Source organism: Nanorana parkeri, unplaced genomic scaffold, assembly GCF_000935625.1.
Source record: "Nanorana parkeri isolate BGI_ZX_2015 unplaced genomic scaffold, ASM93562v1 scaffold26, whole genome shotgun sequence".
In the NCBI taxonomy this organism is placed as follows: domain Eukaryota; kingdom Metazoa; phylum Chordata; class Amphibia; order Anura; family Dicroglossidae; genus Nanorana; species Nanorana parkeri.
The window spans coordinates 1,963,003-1,981,730 of NW_017306294.1; the positions used below are offsets into that span (position 1 = coordinate 1,963,003).

General features: G+C 44.3%; 1 protein-coding gene across 1 annotated transcript in view; it reads right to left on the bottom strand.

Annotated features, from left to right (window-relative positions):
• Positions 1 to 16,319, bottom strand: part of NET1 (neuroepithelial cell transforming 1) — a 28,353-nt gene extending 12,034 nt beyond the window's left edge. The window contains exons 1-3 of the mRNA XM_018566044.1: positions 16,098 to 16,319; positions 5,234 to 5,300; positions 2,563 to 2,622 (exon numbers count right to left, since the gene is read on the bottom strand). Coding sequence (XP_018421546.1) covers positions 2,563 to 2,622; positions 5,234 to 5,300; positions 16,098 to 16,228 — 258 coding nt within the window. The 5' untranslated portion in view covers positions 16,229 to 16,319. The remainder of the gene's footprint in view (positions 1 to 2,562; positions 2,623 to 5,233; positions 5,301 to 16,097) is intronic.
• Between the last annotated feature and the right edge of the window lie 2,409 nt (positions 16,320 to 18,728).

The following is an 18,728-nucleotide window of genomic DNA, read 5'->3' on the forward strand; positions in this document are numbered from 1 at the left end:
CATTTATAAATGAAATGTTCCCTTTAAGCCAAGGGCGGGCTATTGCCCGCTATAAGCTAACAGCCCTGCAGCCGGGAGGGATCCCTAAAATATTGTCAGTATCCACCCCACTACCTAATAGACAGCTGGCTCTGCCTCTCCAGTGCCCGCCTCCCACCCTCTCTGTCCCTCCAGTCAGCGCTGGAGGGACAGAGGGGAAAGCCTGCTGAGAGCGGTGATTAACAGCCACCACCACTGCAGGTTGAAGATTGTGAACTGAGCAATAAGCAGTATGTGATTGCTCATTTCTTGATCAATAGAGCCAACGTGTGACACTTAGTGTCACACGTCAGCTTTAACTATTGGGATGAGTATATTTCACTCTCCCCATTGTTCTCCTTTCAGTCCTCTCCGGCAGGCTATTATGAGGAGTAAAAAATGAAAAAGAAACCATCATGGGTCCTCAAGTACCTCAGGTCTCCAAAGAGGATCCATCCAAGGTTGCTCGGTTGGACAAGGGATACCTACGAATTTAAAGACTGCAACAAAATACTTAGTGTCACACTATTTTCTGCTCCCAGCATATACTAAAGCACCCATGAACTACTAGTTAAAATGCACCTTGGATGCTCATCCAACAGAAACACAGGGGTCAGGTTGAGAAGTCCACCATTACATATAAAGTTCTATGGTCAAAGAGGCAAACAGCCATTATGCCACTTTCTGGTCACACCAAACATGTCGACTGACTGATTAAAAGAGAAACTTGTCTACACTTAAACCATACAATGCGTTAGTAAAAAGGGAGTGGGAGTAGGAGAGAGATTTATCTGTATTGTGTTGGATATTGTTGCCAAGAAACAAGGGTAGCACCTTATAAAAGGCAAACATAAAACTTAGTCATTTTTAAAGCGGCATGGTAGTAGAACGGATGATGCTTTACTCAGGTGAAAGAAATCTTTATCAACAAGGAAATGCTGGGAGAAGCGGGAATGTCTACATTCCAAAATTCCACATATTAGAAGTCATTGCCTGGTAAACTGGTTGTGTAACCGTACGCCTTTGTAAAACCAAAAAAATAAGCTCTAAGAACACTGGACCCTACAAATAAGTGGAATATTGTAAGAACAGGAAAACAAAATCGAGCTAAGGCTACCAACTCCAGAGACCACTGGAGGGAATGAGCATACAAATATTGATACCACAGGGATAGCAATTCTGAAATTGATATTCTCTCCAGCTTCCTCTTGAATTGTAACATTGAACCTCATTACTAATATGTACTTTTTTCTATGATCCTCAGTTCAATCAATAATGCTGTATTTTCCCATTTCATTCTGTTCTGTATGAACATATTGAAGAAATGAACCTATCATTCTGCTTCGAATGGCGGAATTGGAGCTTAAAAGGAGAATATGGAGTCAGGGCCTTTCCCCATAGTTCTCCCCAGGGTCACGGGAGGACACAAACTAGCATCCTCCCGTGACCCAAAGCTCAGAATACCGCGAGGTACAGCCGGGACGGATGCCGACATTACTGTCGAGATCCACCCAGCTGCGTGATTGACAGCTGGCTCTGACTATCTAGAGGCGGAGCCAACTGTACCCGGCCCCTCCCCGTCCGTTCCACCAGTCAGCGCTGGAGGATATCCCTGCAGGGAGACGTGAGCGACAGTCACGGCTCTCTGCAGGGACATGATCGAGACGTGAGCAAGTGACGGTATGTGTTCGCTCACTTCACGATCTATTGAGCCGATGTGCGACAGTTTAATTGTCACATATCGGCTCGAACTATGAGGCTGAGTGATTTTTACTCACCTCATACCGGTAGTTCTCCTTTAATTAAGAGCTTCATAAGCCAAGGGAACACAAAGGTATCCAGTACAGACAGAAATAGGCTGTTGGCTCCCATTGTTGATCAGTTCACATGCTGACGGCGTCTTCTGGAGTAAGCAACTCAGGAGTAGTAGAGGAAGGCAACTAGCAAATTCAGAAGGAGATCCGCAATGGAAGCTCACATTTTCCCCCAGTACAGGTCATTTTAAGCAAGGAACTGCCCTGCTGGATTTTCCATCAGATTGAAGGAGGAATTTTGCAGTAGATTCTGAAGAATCTACTAGAGTTGGGCCAAGTCACAACAAATATCCCCAATTAAACTCCATGCTTTCAGTTCTAACGTCAGTGGAAAGTGGGGAGATGTTTACACTTGGGTGAGAAGTGAAGGCTGGAAAGGAAAAACAAATCCTATACCAGTCCACCCAAAATCAAGACTTCAGTCCTTTAAGAACTAGGCAGTGGCTCTATCACTGTTTACAAGAAGGTTGTGAGAGGTGGGGAATACCCATAGAGAAAGCAGACAGAAATATCTCTCTTAAAATGTACTCTTTTGGCATAAACAAAGTTTTCCTTTTCAAAAGAAGCCCCAAATATAATAGCACCGCGACATAAAACAAAACTCTCTGGCACAACTTAGGTTTCTTTGCGCCGAGAGAAAGCTGTATGTCAGATCATTTAATTATGTATTTTGGCAACCGGATCCAACATACGTCAGACCTTCACTATAACGTACAGAAGATCTTGTTACCTTAAGATCAAAGCTGCACAGGCTGAAAGAGTCATCATCCTTTTCTCTGCGCTTCCTTTTCTGAAAACAAATGAACAAAAAGTACATTATACGTCACCCATAAAAAGCAAAACAGAAGTCAAGGCAAGAAAAATATAATTTAAAAAAATATTCCCTACTGGAAAATAGATTGATCAAACAGGTACACAGAAGTTCTACAAATCACACAGCAATTGGGATTTTCCCCCCCAAAAAGGAAAAAAAAAATGATGAATGTCTAGCACTGCTGTAGCAGACATATCCACATAGGAAAATACAATATGCAAGACTAAACATGTCTGTTTAATCACTTGCACGCTCACATCTGGCTTTGTTTGGGACTTTTAAAGAGGCAACTGAACTCTTCTCTACACTTCACTACAATTTATTGTTACAGTGACTTACAGCTGCATTATTTTGCACAAAGAAATATCCCAGTCAAACAGGGTGGCCAAATATGAAACATACTAAATGACAAAATCCCTGTTACAATCATGGTTTCGCATAACCCTCTGTCTAGTAAAGGTTATGGAAACTGCAACGCTTTTACAGGAAAAGAAAAACTGGTCCAGCTACCATAAGTTTCATCACTTTGATGCAATTAAGATTGTTAAAAGAACTATGACCTGGTATCAAAGTATTCATCTCAACTGTGTTGTCTCTGTTAATGTGTCCAAATTCCTGCAGTCGAACAGACCACAACACCAACACCCACTAGCCTACACCTGAAAAGCGATCCTTTTCTTACCCCATGACAGATCATATGATTCTCTGACACAGGCAGATAAATTAAAATACAGGCAGTCCTCGGGTTACGAACAAGATAGGGACTGTAGGTTTGTTCTTAAGTTGGATTTGTATGCAAGTTGGAACAGGTACAGTTTTTAAGTGTAACTACAGCCATACAAATTCTTTTTAGTTTCAGATAGTATAGGGAAGGGTTTGCCCCCTGTAAAGTTTGTTTTGGTGTCTGTGCCCCTGTTCAGAAGATTTCACCTCACTTTCTGTCCCTGTGACAATTGGATTTTGAACATTTTGGGTTGTTGTGGAAACAAGGATTGGTGATCAAGCTCCAGTGGAAATGCCTTTTTCTTACAGGAGTGACTTTCCCTTTCTAGGGGTAGATTTTCTCTCGCTTCCGGTTGTTTCAAGGATAGGAAGCGAGATTAAATCTTCCTAATGAGGATACAGACCGCAGTAAAAACCTCAGTGACCCGGAAGAAGAGACGGGCACCCCTTGTCTGCACATCTAACAAAAGCCAACTTCCTGTAATATACGTACAGTACTAGGAACCAGACCCAAAAAGGCGGACGCTGCTCGCTGGCACGAACGCGGTAGCATTACAACTACTGAAATGCTGCACGGTACACTTTGGCTGCAGCCTGGGACCCTCTGCTGTAGAGTAATAGCCTGCATTTGTAAGTAGGAGTCGTATGCAAGTCGGGTGTTTGTAACTTGGGGACTGCCTGTACAACACAACTGATAACCTGCAAAAGTAGGTGAAAAGACTTCATATTTCATGAACAGTTATTGAGCATTACATTTTTTTGGGAAAATTCAAAGTTTGAATTCTACAAAAAAAAAAAAATGTACAGAACTGATAAAGCAGCTACCGTAAGTGTAAGAAAACAAAAACAATTATGTTGCCAAAATAAAAGTGCCCATAAAAGACATCCCTGCAAAGAAGATGATGCTCAAATTTAGAGAATCCATACCTCAAAATCTCTTCTGAAACCAACACTTTTAGAAGTATTAGATTCCTGGTCCCCTACTGAGCGTTCAGTGTTTCCTTCCACCGACTGCTAAATCACTACTGTGTCCTTTAGGGCCTGTTCACACGACGTCCGTTTTCTGTGCTGACCTGATCCGTACATTCTGCACTAAAAATGCATCCCAATGTATCCCTATGTGTTTTATGGGCTACATTTCTCAGGTGCGCAGTCCGTTCAGGTTACGACAGAAAAAATACTGCATGTCACATTTTGTCCGGTCAGGAAACGCAAAACGCGTCTAAAAAGGACTGCAGCTAACATACTGACTGCCCCACTCAAGCAAATAAATAAAAATATATATTTTTTTAAAAACTGGAATGCATCAAAAACGTGTCTGCAGATCCGCACCTGATAATCACGTGAACAGGCACTTAGGGCTTGGTCACACCAGGTCTAAAACCGAACAGTGTGTTCACGGAGTAAAAACGCATCCCAATGGTATTTCTGGGCTGAGACCATTTCAGACCAGACAAAAAAATAATACTGGTCTCATTTTCTCTGGAATGCATGGAAACGCACCAAAAATGCAAACGCACTGGACTGCACCTGTAAGTCCATTTTAAACCTGGAAAAAGGGGGCAACAATTGCAGTTAAAAAAAAAAAATGCGGCAAAATGCAATGCACTGCATTCCATGTGTGGTCCAATATCTGGCCTGGAAAATGGTGTGAACCTGGCCTCAGTGATACAGAGGTCAATGGAGAGTAGTATTTTCTTTTTTGCTTTTATGGACATTTACATTTCAGCAACAGATGTGCTTTACATTTTTTTTACATATAGTTCAAAGTTTAAGCATGACCCAAAACTGCTGAGCGAATGAACAGAAACATAATTGAAGACGGTCTGTTATGCACATGCAAATACAGTCAAACAGCACTAACCAGGGCAAAATCCCATTGTGTCCCTGGAGTCAGGAATGTAAAAGAGCTTCCTCTTCTTAAGGAATGTCTGAAAAAGAGCAGCAACTTAATATTAGTTCAGACAAAAAACACAAAGCATGCAAGATCAGGAAAAAAAATAATCAGTGTAATTTGAAAATAGGATTGTATTTGAAGTGTTATGAACTGACCTGCCCATGATCATGATGCTTATAAAAATCCATACTTTACAATCCATGCACACCTGTGGAGCCCTTCCTCTGTCACTAGGACTGCAGAGTTGCAGACTGACTATTACACAGCAGATTCACTCCCTGTTAAAGTACTCTAAAGTCTTTTTGATCTTTGACTTGCAGTATGAAGGTGAGCAATTTAATGGAAACAAGCTTGTCAATATGCGTTAAAGTACACCTATGTACACCCAAGTGTGGAAGAAAACCCTTTTCTGCAAACATTGATGCATATATTAGCACCATAAACTGCTTTAGCATACCTTGAGAGTTAAAATAAAGCGCAACAGTGTACCCCAAAATATCCTGTACAAATACCAAACTCATGAAAGGGTTAGCATATCGCTCTCCACCCATATAGTTGGGGCTAGCAAAAAGTCTCCCAGCTGTACCGTGGGATGGAGGAGGGAGGATGGTTTTTTTATCCGTGAACCGGAGATGTCAGAGGGAATTTATCACAACTGGAGCAGCTGTACATGGCAACCAATCAGCTTCTAGATTTCATTTTCAAAGCTTAAAGAGGAACTTTACCCATAACATCAAAAACACAACAAAGGCACCTTTAGAAATGTTTAGTAATGACATTCTACAAACACATACTTCTGGATAATTGCCGGCTTTTTATTCCTTGCATACCTTATTTTTTTCCCTCCCCCATTCTTCTCTCAGTGGCCATTCAACTAAAAGGTAGGTTACTAGATCTCCCTTTACTTCCTGAAACTCTGGCACATGTGACCATGCACATCATCTCAGGGGAGGAAAATGCCTTTCCTTAATAGTAGGGCTGCAGCTAACGATTATTTTCAAAATCAATTAGTTAGCCGATTATTACGTTCGGTTAATTGGATTTAAAAAAAAAGGCTCCAGTGATGGACTACAAGTTTGTATTGAGATTGTAGTCCCATCACGGGAGCAAGCTTGGAATGGGGGAAGTAAAAAAAAAAAAAAAAAGTGTGGTGTGCAATATAGTACATTATACAGTGGTGCAATGCAGAATACCAGCAGCTATAGAGAAATACAGCAAATACCAGCAATAGTACATTATACCATAATGTACTAGTGCTGGGATTTGTAGTCCTCTGTAGCTGCTGGTATTCTGTATTGCGCTGTATAATGTACTATTGCTGGGATTTGTAGTCCTATATAGCTGGTGGTATTCTGCATTGTGCTGTATAATGATTATACAGCGTAATGCAGAATACCACCAGCTATATAGGACTACAACAAATGCCAGCAATAGTACATTATACATACAGTGTATAATGTATTGCTGGGATTTGTAGTCCTCTATAGCCGATTGTTCATTGTGCTATAGATTATACAGCACAATGTATGGGGGAATATGCAACACCTGGGACTGTCGCGGGGGGAGAAGGAACACCTGGGACTGGCGCGGGGGGAGATGGCACACCTGGGACTGTCGGGGGGGAATATGGAACACCTGGGACTGGCGCGGGGGGAGATGGCACACCTGGGACTGTCGGGGGGGAATATGGAACACCTGGGACTGGCGCGGGGGGAGATGGCACACCTGGGACTGTCGGGGGGGAATATGGAACACCTGGGACTGGCGCGGGGGGAGATGGCACACCTGGGACTGTCGGGGGGGAATATGGAACACCTGGGACTGGCGCGGGGGGAGATGGCACACCTGGGACTGTCGGGGGGGAATATGGAACACCTGGGACTGGCGCGGGGGGAGATGGCACACCTGGGACTGTCGGGGGGGAATATGGAACACCTGGGACTGGCGCGGGGGGAGATGGCACACCTGGGACTGTCGGGGGGGAATATGGAACACCTGGGACTGGCGCGGGGGGAGATGGCACACCTGGGACTGTCGGGGGGGAATATGGAACACCTGGGACTGGCGCGGGGGGAGATGGCACACCTGGGACTGTCGGGGGGGAATATGGAACACCTGGGACTGGCGCGGGGGGAGATGGCACACCTGGGACTGTCGGGGGGGAATATGGAACACCTGGGACTGGCGCGGGGGGAGATGGCACACCTGGGACTGTCGGGGGGGAATATGGAACACCTGGGACTGGCGCGGGGGGAGATGGCACACCTGGGACTGTCGGGGGGGAATATGGAACACCTGGGACTGGCGCGGGGGGAGATGGCACACCTGGGACTGTCGGGGGGGAATATGGAACACCTGGGACTGGCGCGGGGGGAGATGGCACACCTGGGACTGTCGGGGGGGAATATGGAACACCTGGGACTGGCGCGGGGGGAGATGGCACACCTGGGACTGTCGGGGGGGAATATGGAACACCTGGGACTGGCGCGGGGGGAGATGGCACACCTGGGACTGTCGGGGGGGAATATGGAACACCTGGGACTGGCGCGGGGGGAGATGGCACACCTGGGACTGTCGGGGGGGAATATGGAACACCTGGGACTGGCGCGGGGGGAGATGGCACACCTGGGACTGTCGGGGGGGAATATGGAACACCTGGGACTGGCGCGGGGGGAGATGGCACACCTGGGACTGTCGGGGGGGAATATGGAACATCTGGGGTATAATATGTCACCCTAATAGATCTGCCATGAAAAACAACCACACTGTGACAGCAGGCTCTACACTGCCATTACCAGGCAGGTAGTTAGTACAGCATGGAATCATCTCCCCCTATATCCCCTCTACTTATAATGTCCCCATTTACCGGGCACCGGAACAGCCCTGGTTATATGGGCTCAGTGCTCTCTCCCCGGCCGCAAGAACAGATTCTCCTCCGGTGACCACGTACACCCCCCGGACTCAGGTAGGGTGGAGCAAAGTGGCCGCTGTGCATGTGCGGTACCTGGAAACCCTCCGGGGAGAATTGTTGTGCGGCGGGGAGGAGACGCGGCGAGCTGCAAGCAGGCAAACTAATCGATGATGGAAAACATTGACGGCGTTTTCCATCATCGATTATAATCGACTTAGTTGATTAATTGTTGCAGCTCTACTTAATAGATCTCATGAGATTATAGATGAGATTCCCTAGCAAAGCACTGCTGGTGTAATCTTCCCAGCATGCAACACTTGGGCACATTACATAATTTGGGCGAAAGTGGACCAGGGAGTAGAAAAGAAAAAAAAAGAAAATAAAAATGTTTAAACTAATGAATGTAGGATGTTTCCACATCAGCATGCAGAGCTGTATGCTGATATGATTTTAGTCAAAGGGTGTAAAGGTCCACTTTAACAGAACTAAAGAAAGAAACCGATTGGTTTCTATGGGCAACTGCTCCAGATTCTGTCTGCTCCAGTTCAGATGAAACTAGTAGCAATGCGTTGCAGCATTACTACCAGTTTCAAAGAGCATGCTCAATTCCAAGTTTGCTTTTATGTTTCAGGATATTTCTATGAAAAAAAATGGTGTAATGATCTATGTACATAGAACCAAACATAATTGGTAGTTCCACATAATGACTGTACTCGACTGTCAACTCTCAAAGCCCATCAGTCTTCTCCAAGTTAAAGCAATGCACTCTTTACATTTCCTTTTTACAAAATGCTAAATTCAAACCAATGCTTTGTGATAATGTGTGCCAATGTGTGTTGCTGTGCCATTCACACCTAATAAATGCATGGTAACACTATATTGCCTTATGAAGTGCTGTGCTACAAAAAAGGATGCAAGTCTTTTCCTGTTCCAGTGTGCCTTTCATTTAAATAGGCAGCCTTGATGCAACGCACATTAGTACACATTATAACACAAGTTGATGCAATGCACCAGATTAGGGCTGCAACAACTAATCGACATAATCGATTATAATCGATTATTGAAAAAGTTGTCAACTTTTTCGATAATCGATTAATCGGCTTTTGATAAGGTGCCCCTGTCCACAGCTCCAACAGATAGGTGTGAATGCAACCTTAACCTCTCAGACAATGGTGGAACTCCACAGACTTTTTTTTTTTTTTTAACCTAACAATGTAACATGATGAAACATGGGGTTTGCCTTTGCTGATCTACTTTTAAGATACTAGTTGCCTGACTTTACCTAGCCAGCAGTCTGGAACAAGTGTGAAGATCTAAAGAATCGGGGTAAAGTCAAAAATATTTATCTGCATATTTGTTCCAGGTCAGCAACTCAAGTATTGAAGCCAATAGCTCAGTATCATAGCCAGGAAATGAGGATTTTGAGAACGTAGAAGTAAAGCTTTCCTTTAACACATTGACTTCCATGGACATATGCATACATTTTTTCAATCAGCTATGCTTTTTATTTTGCTTCGTTCTGCAACCTCCATTCTCTTTTGCAGGAAGGATTTGGGCAGCTGTAAAGGTTACTTCTACAGACCCCTAAAATCAATTTCTGGGTCGGGAGCTCTCAGATCCCAGAAGCATGTGGTTTGCTTGGGAACAGTGCAGGAGAGGCTGTAAGGGTCTAATAGACCCACGATGGCTCCATAAAGAGTATTTGTCAACTGCACAATACTATCATAGAGGGCTTGTCTAAAAATATTAATGAAGTTCAGTAAAAACAAATAAAAGCAAAATTTATAAACACGTACTGAACTTGCTATGGAGTGCCGGTGTCCATCCTAAACTGATATTTTGTCGGAAGCCACCCGCTGACACCTGCTGCACCCACCCCCCATTTTTGGAGCAGCGGCTCTGAGTGCGATGGGTACACGGACTGTATCCAGATTATGTGATCAGACACAAATGTACCTTGGATCTTGTTGTTCAGCTTGTATGTTTTTGGAAATTTTCTCTTTGGGGTCAATTTCCCTTTTGCATCCATGTCCAGAGAGCTTTGCTACTATCCCATGGACCTTAAAATTCTAAATTAATATTTGCAACTGTAGTCACAGGAACATCAAGCCGCTTGGAGATGGTCCTATAGCCTTAATCTTTGACATGCTGGTCTAGAATTTTCTCTTCAATATGTTTTATTAGGTTTTGCGATACAATGAATTCAAATAAACATCAGAAACAGAAGAGAGTAAGAAGCACAAGGAAGATTAGAAAAAAAGGAGGATCAGAAAAAAGGAGGAAACAGGGGGGAAAAATTAGAGAGTGAGAAAATAAGTAGTGGCGACTACTGGTCTAGAATTTTCTTTCTCAGACAACTCTCTCCTTTGCTTTCTCTGCTCCATGTTCAGTGTGTTGCACACAATGATACCAAACAGCGACTACTTCAACTTCCAATTATTTTTCATCTTTTTAGGCATAACAACAAATTTCTCTAGGCCATTTTAGAATATCTTTGGAGAACAATTATCCCTTTCCACACTTTTTTGCTATATATTACGACGTACCAAAAAGGCATGCAGGCACACATGAGACGATGGATTTCAATGTTATCATATTTTAGGAGTAATGAAGCATTGCTACAATGAGGTGTAAGGGTAGCAACAATTTTACAGCATGTCTGTGCATAAAATGCAGTTTTTACATAGCCAGCACAAAATAGACATTTTATGAAATGATCAAGTTAAAATACACCCCGACAGCAAAGAGAAAGACAACGGATATCACTTGGACGTGCTTTCTGCTGTCTTTCAAATCTCAGTGTTTTAGAAACTACATATCACACTTCTGTCCAAACCAAAAAACAAAACTGGTCATCTTGCTCCATCTAGTGGCTGAATACTGTTAGACATCCTACAGGGAAAAAGACACTGAGGCAATTCAATAAAGGCATTTACAACACATTTCTGGCAGTGAGGATATATTTGGAAGCCTTGCGCCAAATTCCTAAAACTCAGACATTGCCATTGTTAATATCACATATGTGAAAAATTAATGTAGTCTTTATGTGTGACACTTACCATCTGTTGCTATTAATGCAACACATTCATAAAGAAAAAACACCATATCAGTGATAACGAAAGTAAATAGGAACTCTTTCATGTTGGAGTAAATTGTGTTTTATATGTTATTTTTTTTTAAACAACGTTGTTGTTTGTTGTTCGTTGTTTGTTGTTTAAAACTCCCAGTTAGCTCTTTTCAATCAGTTCTTTGTATTTCCTGGAAGCTCCTTGTTTGCTTTTATTTCTATGTCCCCCAGATTCCTGGAAGGTGCTCGGGAATCTCTCTTCCTAACAGTCTGCAGGCAAGGTGACCCTTTTAAACAACGACAAACGCGCGATTTGCATATTGCGCGACATCGCGAGATTTGCCGCGCAATGTCGCGTTCAAGCTTGCATTGAGCAAGCTTGAATCGCGGCTAAATCCGCTCCAAAAAGGGTCCTGCTGTAGCGACACACGACCCGCGACAGCAGGACCCTTTGCCCCATTGGATTGCATTGGAGCGCGATATCGCGGGAATTACCGCGCGATAAATCGCTCAATGTGAACGGGGTCTTAGGGTAACGGGAGGACACAAACAAGCGTCCTCCCGTCACCCTAGGCTCAGTATACCGCGAGCTGTAGCTCGCGGTATACTGAGACGCCGCAGTATACCGCGAGCTGCTGCTCGCAGTATACTGAGAAGCCGTAGCTGAAGCGGATCCCGACAATTGTGCCGGGATCCGCCCAGCTGCGTGACTGACAGCTGGCTCTGCCTATCTAGAGGCAGAGCCAGCTGTACCCGCCCCCTCCCCCAAGCGTTCCGCCAGTCAGCGCTGCGGATCGGAGCGAATCCAGCCCCTCCTCTGTCACGGCAGAGAGCCCAGACAGGATCGAGAGGTGAGCGAACGCTGGTATGTGTTCGCTCACCTCCCGATCTACTGAGCCGACCTGTGACAGTCTCATTGTCAAAGATCGGCTAGAACTATGAGGTGAGTGAAAAGCACTCACCTCATAGTTCTCCTTTAACCTCTCTGTGCTTAAAGGTAAACAGAGCCTATCCCTCATGTGACCATCCTGGAGTATGACTTAAACCCTAACTAAATTACATTCCATTTGCTTAAGCACGGAGTAGCAAACAATTGCCATTTGTTTTAAGCAACCGATTGTTTTCACCAATCGTTCCATCTCAGTGCTACTGATAAACATACAGTTGTGCTCAAAAGTTTGCAAACCCTGGCAGAAATTGTGAAATTTTGGCATTGATATTGAAAATATGACTGATCATAGCTTATTTAAAGTGGACCTTTACACTCAAAAACCAAATTCTACCAATGCACCCCTCTATGTATGGCAAATAATAACAGATATTTCGGGTGTAAAATGCTGCGATTTTGAATTACTTACACTTGCAGGGCATTTACTTCCTAATTTGAAAGGGCAAAATAACTTCAGTTTGCCAAAGCAATGCACACAGAGATTGCCTTGTCATCAGCAGAGCATTGCTGTGAAATCTCGTCTGTAATCTCATGAGATCTCAGGGAAAGACATTTTCCTCCCCTAAGATTATGTGCATGGTCACATGTCCTAGTCACATGTGCCAGAAATCCAGGAAGTAAAGGGAGAGCAAGTAATCTGCCCCTAGTAAACATGGCCACTGTCAGACTGAGTAAGAAAAGAGAAATAAGGTATGCAAAGTATACAAAGCCGGCAATTATCTAGAAGTACGTGATTGTACAGGGCTTGAAAAATTTGATGGTGTCCCACCAGTCAGTGAAAAATTTCACCAGTCAGCATGACCGGACTATAGCCTTGCAATTTTTAAAAAAATATTTTAGGGACAGATAGAGCTTTCTTTTGGAGGTATATAATCACCACTGGGGGGAAGGGTGAGTTGGTCCGTGAGATTTATGGACCTGGTCTCGCAGTGTGCTTGCGCACACGGCTGAGCCCTGCCCACGCCAGCAGAAGTCCGATAAAGTTACGGGTCCTATGGAATCATAGAACAAGGGACCTTCGTAAAGATGGCTGCCGTCATGCGGCCATCTTTAACATGGGAAGGTGCATGGCTGTGAGCAGCAGCATACGTGTAAGACATCTGGGATCCCTCCAGGAGTTGGGCACTCGGTCCATGACCGAGTGCCTGACTCAATGGCTTCATTTCCACTCGCCCCCACGCAATTTTCACTCGCAAATTGCGAGGAGGCGAGTGGAAATTTTTAGTCCGGACCTAGGAGGCATTTTGCCAAGACAAATGGGCAGCCATACCACCTTCAAGGATTTGGGGCATGCTAGCTATTACAAAAGATTGATGCTAAAAGGGGGCAATACACAGTATTAAGAACTAAGGGTATGCAGACTTTTGAACAGGGGTCATTTCATTTTTTATTTGTTGCCATGTTATGTTTTATGATTGTGCCATTCTGTTATGACCTACAGGTGAATTCTATAAGAAATAAAAGAAATGCGTTTTGCCGGCTCATCATGTTTTCTCTAAAAATGGTACTAGATCACTGGTTCGGCCACATCTGGAGTACGCGGTCCAGTTTTGGTCACCAATACTCAGAAAGGATGTCCTTGAGCTGGAAAAGGTCCAGAGGAGGGCAACAAAACGTATTAAAGGGTTCGAGGACCTAAACTATGAAACAAGGTTGTTAAAATTAAATATGTTCTCTTTGGAGGTTAAGGGGGGACATGATCTTGTATAAACTATTTAACCCCTTTGTGACTGACGATGTACAGTGTACGCCGCCAGCATCGGGGCTGTTTAAACAGACTCCCGGTGACTTTTGCCGCCGGGAGTCATTGGAACTCAGCTAAGAGTGTGGAATCATTCAAGAAACTCCTGTACGAGTTCCTGGGAGACCATAATATACAGGGGTACAGGTACGCCTAAGAGCAAAATCACACATGGACTAATAAACACGCACACACCTGCTCAAACATAAATGCATACACACAATAGGTTGGACTTGATGGACTTATGTCTTTATTCAACCTCAAATACTATGTAACTATATATTACCAATTCTCCGAGGGTATGCATACTTTTGAACACAAGTGAATATAGGTCTCGGTCACATTCAGATCCATTCCGTCATTGCTAAGCAGTGGGGTCGGATAGTTTGGCCACCACTGAATTTTGAGTGACAGTGTTGACAGATGACTCAGAGCTGTGGAGTTATGTGTCTACCAGGGGCTGTTTGTAAATACACAGCCCAGCATGCATGCTTTTTATGAATGATCGATCAGTACTGTAGGGACAGTGTATGACACAGCCCCACAGCGCTGATCGTTCATTTGCAGTAGTAAAAGATCACTGAGGGGGGGTGTGTGTGTGTGTGTGTGTGTGTGTGTGTGTGTGTGGGTGTGTGTGAGGGCTGTGTATTAACAAAGAGACACACAGCCCCATTGCTCTGAGTGATCTTTTACAACTGCGAATAAATGATCAGCACTACACATATGTGAATATGCATATTTAATATTTATGTAATTTCAATTTACAATCCATTGAAAAGCTGGGATCTGAAGCATCTGACATAAGGTAACAGACTGACCACAAAAGTTCGGCAGGACTGTGGCTCTAATCCCACATTTAAGAGGATGTCACCACATGGAATATTGAAGTGCACATTTTGTCCTGAATTGGGCTTTAAAGCAACACTAAACACAGGAGTTAAATCTTAAAAATGCATTCAAGTACCTTAACTACTAATAAAAATGCATCACTGAGCTGTAGATCCTCAAATCATCTCTGAATTGGTGCCGACACTGTCCTTCCTTCTGGAGGGTGTGCCCGCCCCCTCCCCCATTCGTTCCTCCACTCAGCGCTGGAGGATTGGAGAGGGGAATCCCTGTGGGGAGCGGTGACTGACAGTCACAACTCTGCAGGGAGACGATCGGGAAGTGAGCAGATCAGTGCATGTTTCTGCTCACTTCCCGATCAATAAAGCCGACCTGTGACAGCTTTTTGGTCACAGGTCGGCTCTAACTATGAGGATGAGTGGAATTCACTCACCTCATAGATCTCCTTTAAAGTACTTGAATGCATTTTTAAAATTTAACTCCTGGAGTTAGTGTCACTTTAAAAGGTAATCATGGATGCAGAAATTGGAGCTGTGTAGCATTTAGGATGCCAATGTGTACGACCAGATCACAGTAGAAAGTCAGGTGGGGGGGCTGTAATATAGCAGAGCTCAGAAAACACTATCCACTGTACATCGAAGGGTTTACACCACATTTTGCCTTTTCATACCATTCATAAAATGTACACCACAGTATGTGGCCTGTCTATGCTATAGAGAGCACTCAATTTTTGGAAAAGGGGCATGTGACAAGGCTGACAGGTCACTTGACATGGTTCTCTACTCCAACTTTTTTTATATATTTATTAGGGGCCAAAACATTTGCACACCACACAGCTGTGCTTCCCTAGGGTATGGTCATACCGCTTGTCCCTATTGTCAGCACATGTCAGTGGGATAAAAAAAGAGGATGGTTTGTTTTCAGCGGATAGCATATTTCTCCATTGAGAAGAGAAGGAGCCACACACCTTGTTTATGCAAAAACAGCAGAATAATGTGAAAATGCCCATTTCCCATCTAATGGTTACATCACTCTGCTCACACATCCGTTTCCCATCATTGCTTATACCACCAGCTATAGAGGACTACTTTATGTAGATGGTATAGAGAAAGAAACAGAAGTCACCTGCCAGTAATGCACTCAATAATATCTAATCACACCCCATTCATCAGACACAGATAACAAAGCCACCACACATAAGAACAAGACAATGCACGGAGTACAGGAACCATCCGGGCCGTCCTAGGGAACCTCGGCCCTTCCATCGCCTCAGGCCTCTCTCTGTCACCCCCCGATGAAACCCTCCGGCGCGCCTACCTTCTGCCGCTGCCTCTGTCCGGGGAGGCCTGGCTAGCCAGGCTGGTGACGGAGGATTTCCGTGTAGGGACATTTCTTTTTTTAGACTTCACTTTGTCGGAGGGCGGAGAAGGGTCCGCCGGGGGCGCCATTACCTCCTCCCCCTCTATGGTGGGCTCAATAATCAAACGGCGGAGACAAGAACGTTCGTCACACAGCAAACCGCCGCCGTACCGCTAGTTTGAAAAGAGCGGAAACTGGTCAGCAGCCAATTGGATTGCAAGAATATGGTTGCTAAGAGACGAATAAAGGGTGAGGCGCAGCCCCAGGAAAGAGAACTCTACGCCTGCGCGCTCTGGTATGTGGCACACTGGCGGCCATTTTACTTAAGGTCACGTCACCTACACCTACTGGACTGTGAGCAACTTTTTTTCTACGTATATGTGAAAAGCAATGCAACACGTCACGAGAATATGCAGACCTTTCTCACTGCAAATGAGGCATAAACTACAGCTTGTAGGGCACACCGCTTCAACATAAGAAGCTGAGAAAGAGAGACAACCTGGAAAGGAGAAAACGTGGATTTAAGCCTACTCACAGGACATGTTGTACACATGAATGAGTCCTTGTGCTTTCAAAATACTCCATGCTTGCTATGTCACAAATGAGAGTTACACAGACATAAACCTTTAAAAAATAAAGCCGAATATAGACAAAGAGTTAAGAACTCTGTGCAATAGAAATTGTAACCCTTGCAGTGGGGCTACCACTACACTGCAAGCAGGGCTTATTCAAGGCATTAGTGGGTCCTGGGCAAAAAAATATTACAGTGGGCCCCCCAGCCTGATGTCTCAAGAGGGCTTTGTTTTTATCTGGGGAAAATAGGGATTGCGGCTCGTTAACAGCATTACACCAAATGAATTAACAGTTAAATTTTTTCTAAGCTATTATGTAGTTCTGCCACTGACTCCAAGCTGTAGAGGGACTACAAATCTCAGCAATACAGTATACAGCAATGCAGAATGGCACTGGTTATAGAGGACTACAAATCCCAGAAATACATTATACATCAATGTAGAATGATACCACCAGCTATAGAGGACTACAAATCCCAGCAATACATTATACAGCGCAATGCAGAAAACCATCGGCTATAGACTACCACAAATCCCAGCAATACATTATACAGCACTGCAGAATAATACTACCAGCTATAGAGGACTACAAATTCCAGCAACATATCACAGCAATGCAGAATAATAGTATATACATTTGCTACATACTGTGTGTTGCCACTCTGTTTTCGGGGCGGCGGCCTGATGTTTTAGACAGAGGGTCTCAGGAGAGGTGCGGAAGGTGTGCAGAGTCTCAGAAGGGGTGTGCAGAGTCTCAGAAGGGGTGCGGAAGTTCTCAGGAGGAATACGGAGGGTCTCAGGAGGGGGAGATGTCCAGGCTGGTGGAAAAGGCTGTAAACAGGCACAGCATGGTTCCCCAGAAGGCTGCTGCGAGGTCTCCAGCAAGCGTGGGACCTAAGGCAGCCACTTCAATTTGAAACATTAAAGGGCCGGTAACGGTTTTTGGTATCGGGGCATTTTCACGAGTACCCGTGAAAATGCCCAGTATCGTTATCGGTGCATCCCTACAGGTGACTAGTACTTACATTGCTCACCAATGTAAGTAATAATATCTTGTATTCTCATATATAATAAATGATTGCTCAGCCTCAGTGCCATATACAATCAGCAGCATGCGGGGCCGATTCAAGTCACTACCTCAAGGGCCACACATTCATCCCTACAGGTTACTATTCCTTACATTGCTGAGCAGAGCCGAAGAGATCACTCCACTACTGCACTGTAGATGGGTGGGCCAGGTTGACAGGACAGAGGCAGAGGCGGCTCAGGCAGGCACAGTTCCTTGTGGATACTTGGAAATTAGTAGAGAAAAAATTCAATCACAAGGGGCGTAAGGGCTTCTTCACAGTAAGAGCGGTCAGGGTATGGAACTCAGTGCCGCAAGCGGTGATCTCAGCTAAGAGTGCTGAATCATTCAAAAAGCATTTGGACGATTTCCTCAGAGACCGCAACATACAGGGGTACAGGCACACTTAAGAAGAAGATGGCACATGGACTCATCCACACTCATACACATGTAGATTCACATGCATACACGCTATAGGTTGGACTTGATGGACCTGTGTCTTTTTTCAACCTCAAATACGATGTATTTATGTAACTATGTAACCCTTGACGTGCAGGGGTAGCCTCACTGCAAGGGTTAAGATTTCTTCTATCCGGAGTTCTTCTTTAACACTTTCACATTAAGATAGAAAGTAAAATAGTAGGAAACTACTCAGCAAAAAGCAACTGTTGACGCAATAAACACTTTGGTATATAATGTACAGCAGTACACATTTGGTTATATACTATACAAGGTACAAAGTGCAGCGGTCAGCTGTATGTGTCATAGTGCTCCTTATATTGCTGGTCAGTAAAAGGAAAAGATGGCTAGCGTCTGTGGTCAACGGTTGGAAGAAGTTGCCGGCATTGGTGGGAAGAATGCCCATTGTTGGTGGTCAGCAGGAGGAAAAAAAGGCCAGTTTTTGGGGTCAATGGACGGAACATCGGTGGTAAGTGGGAGAAAAAAATTGCC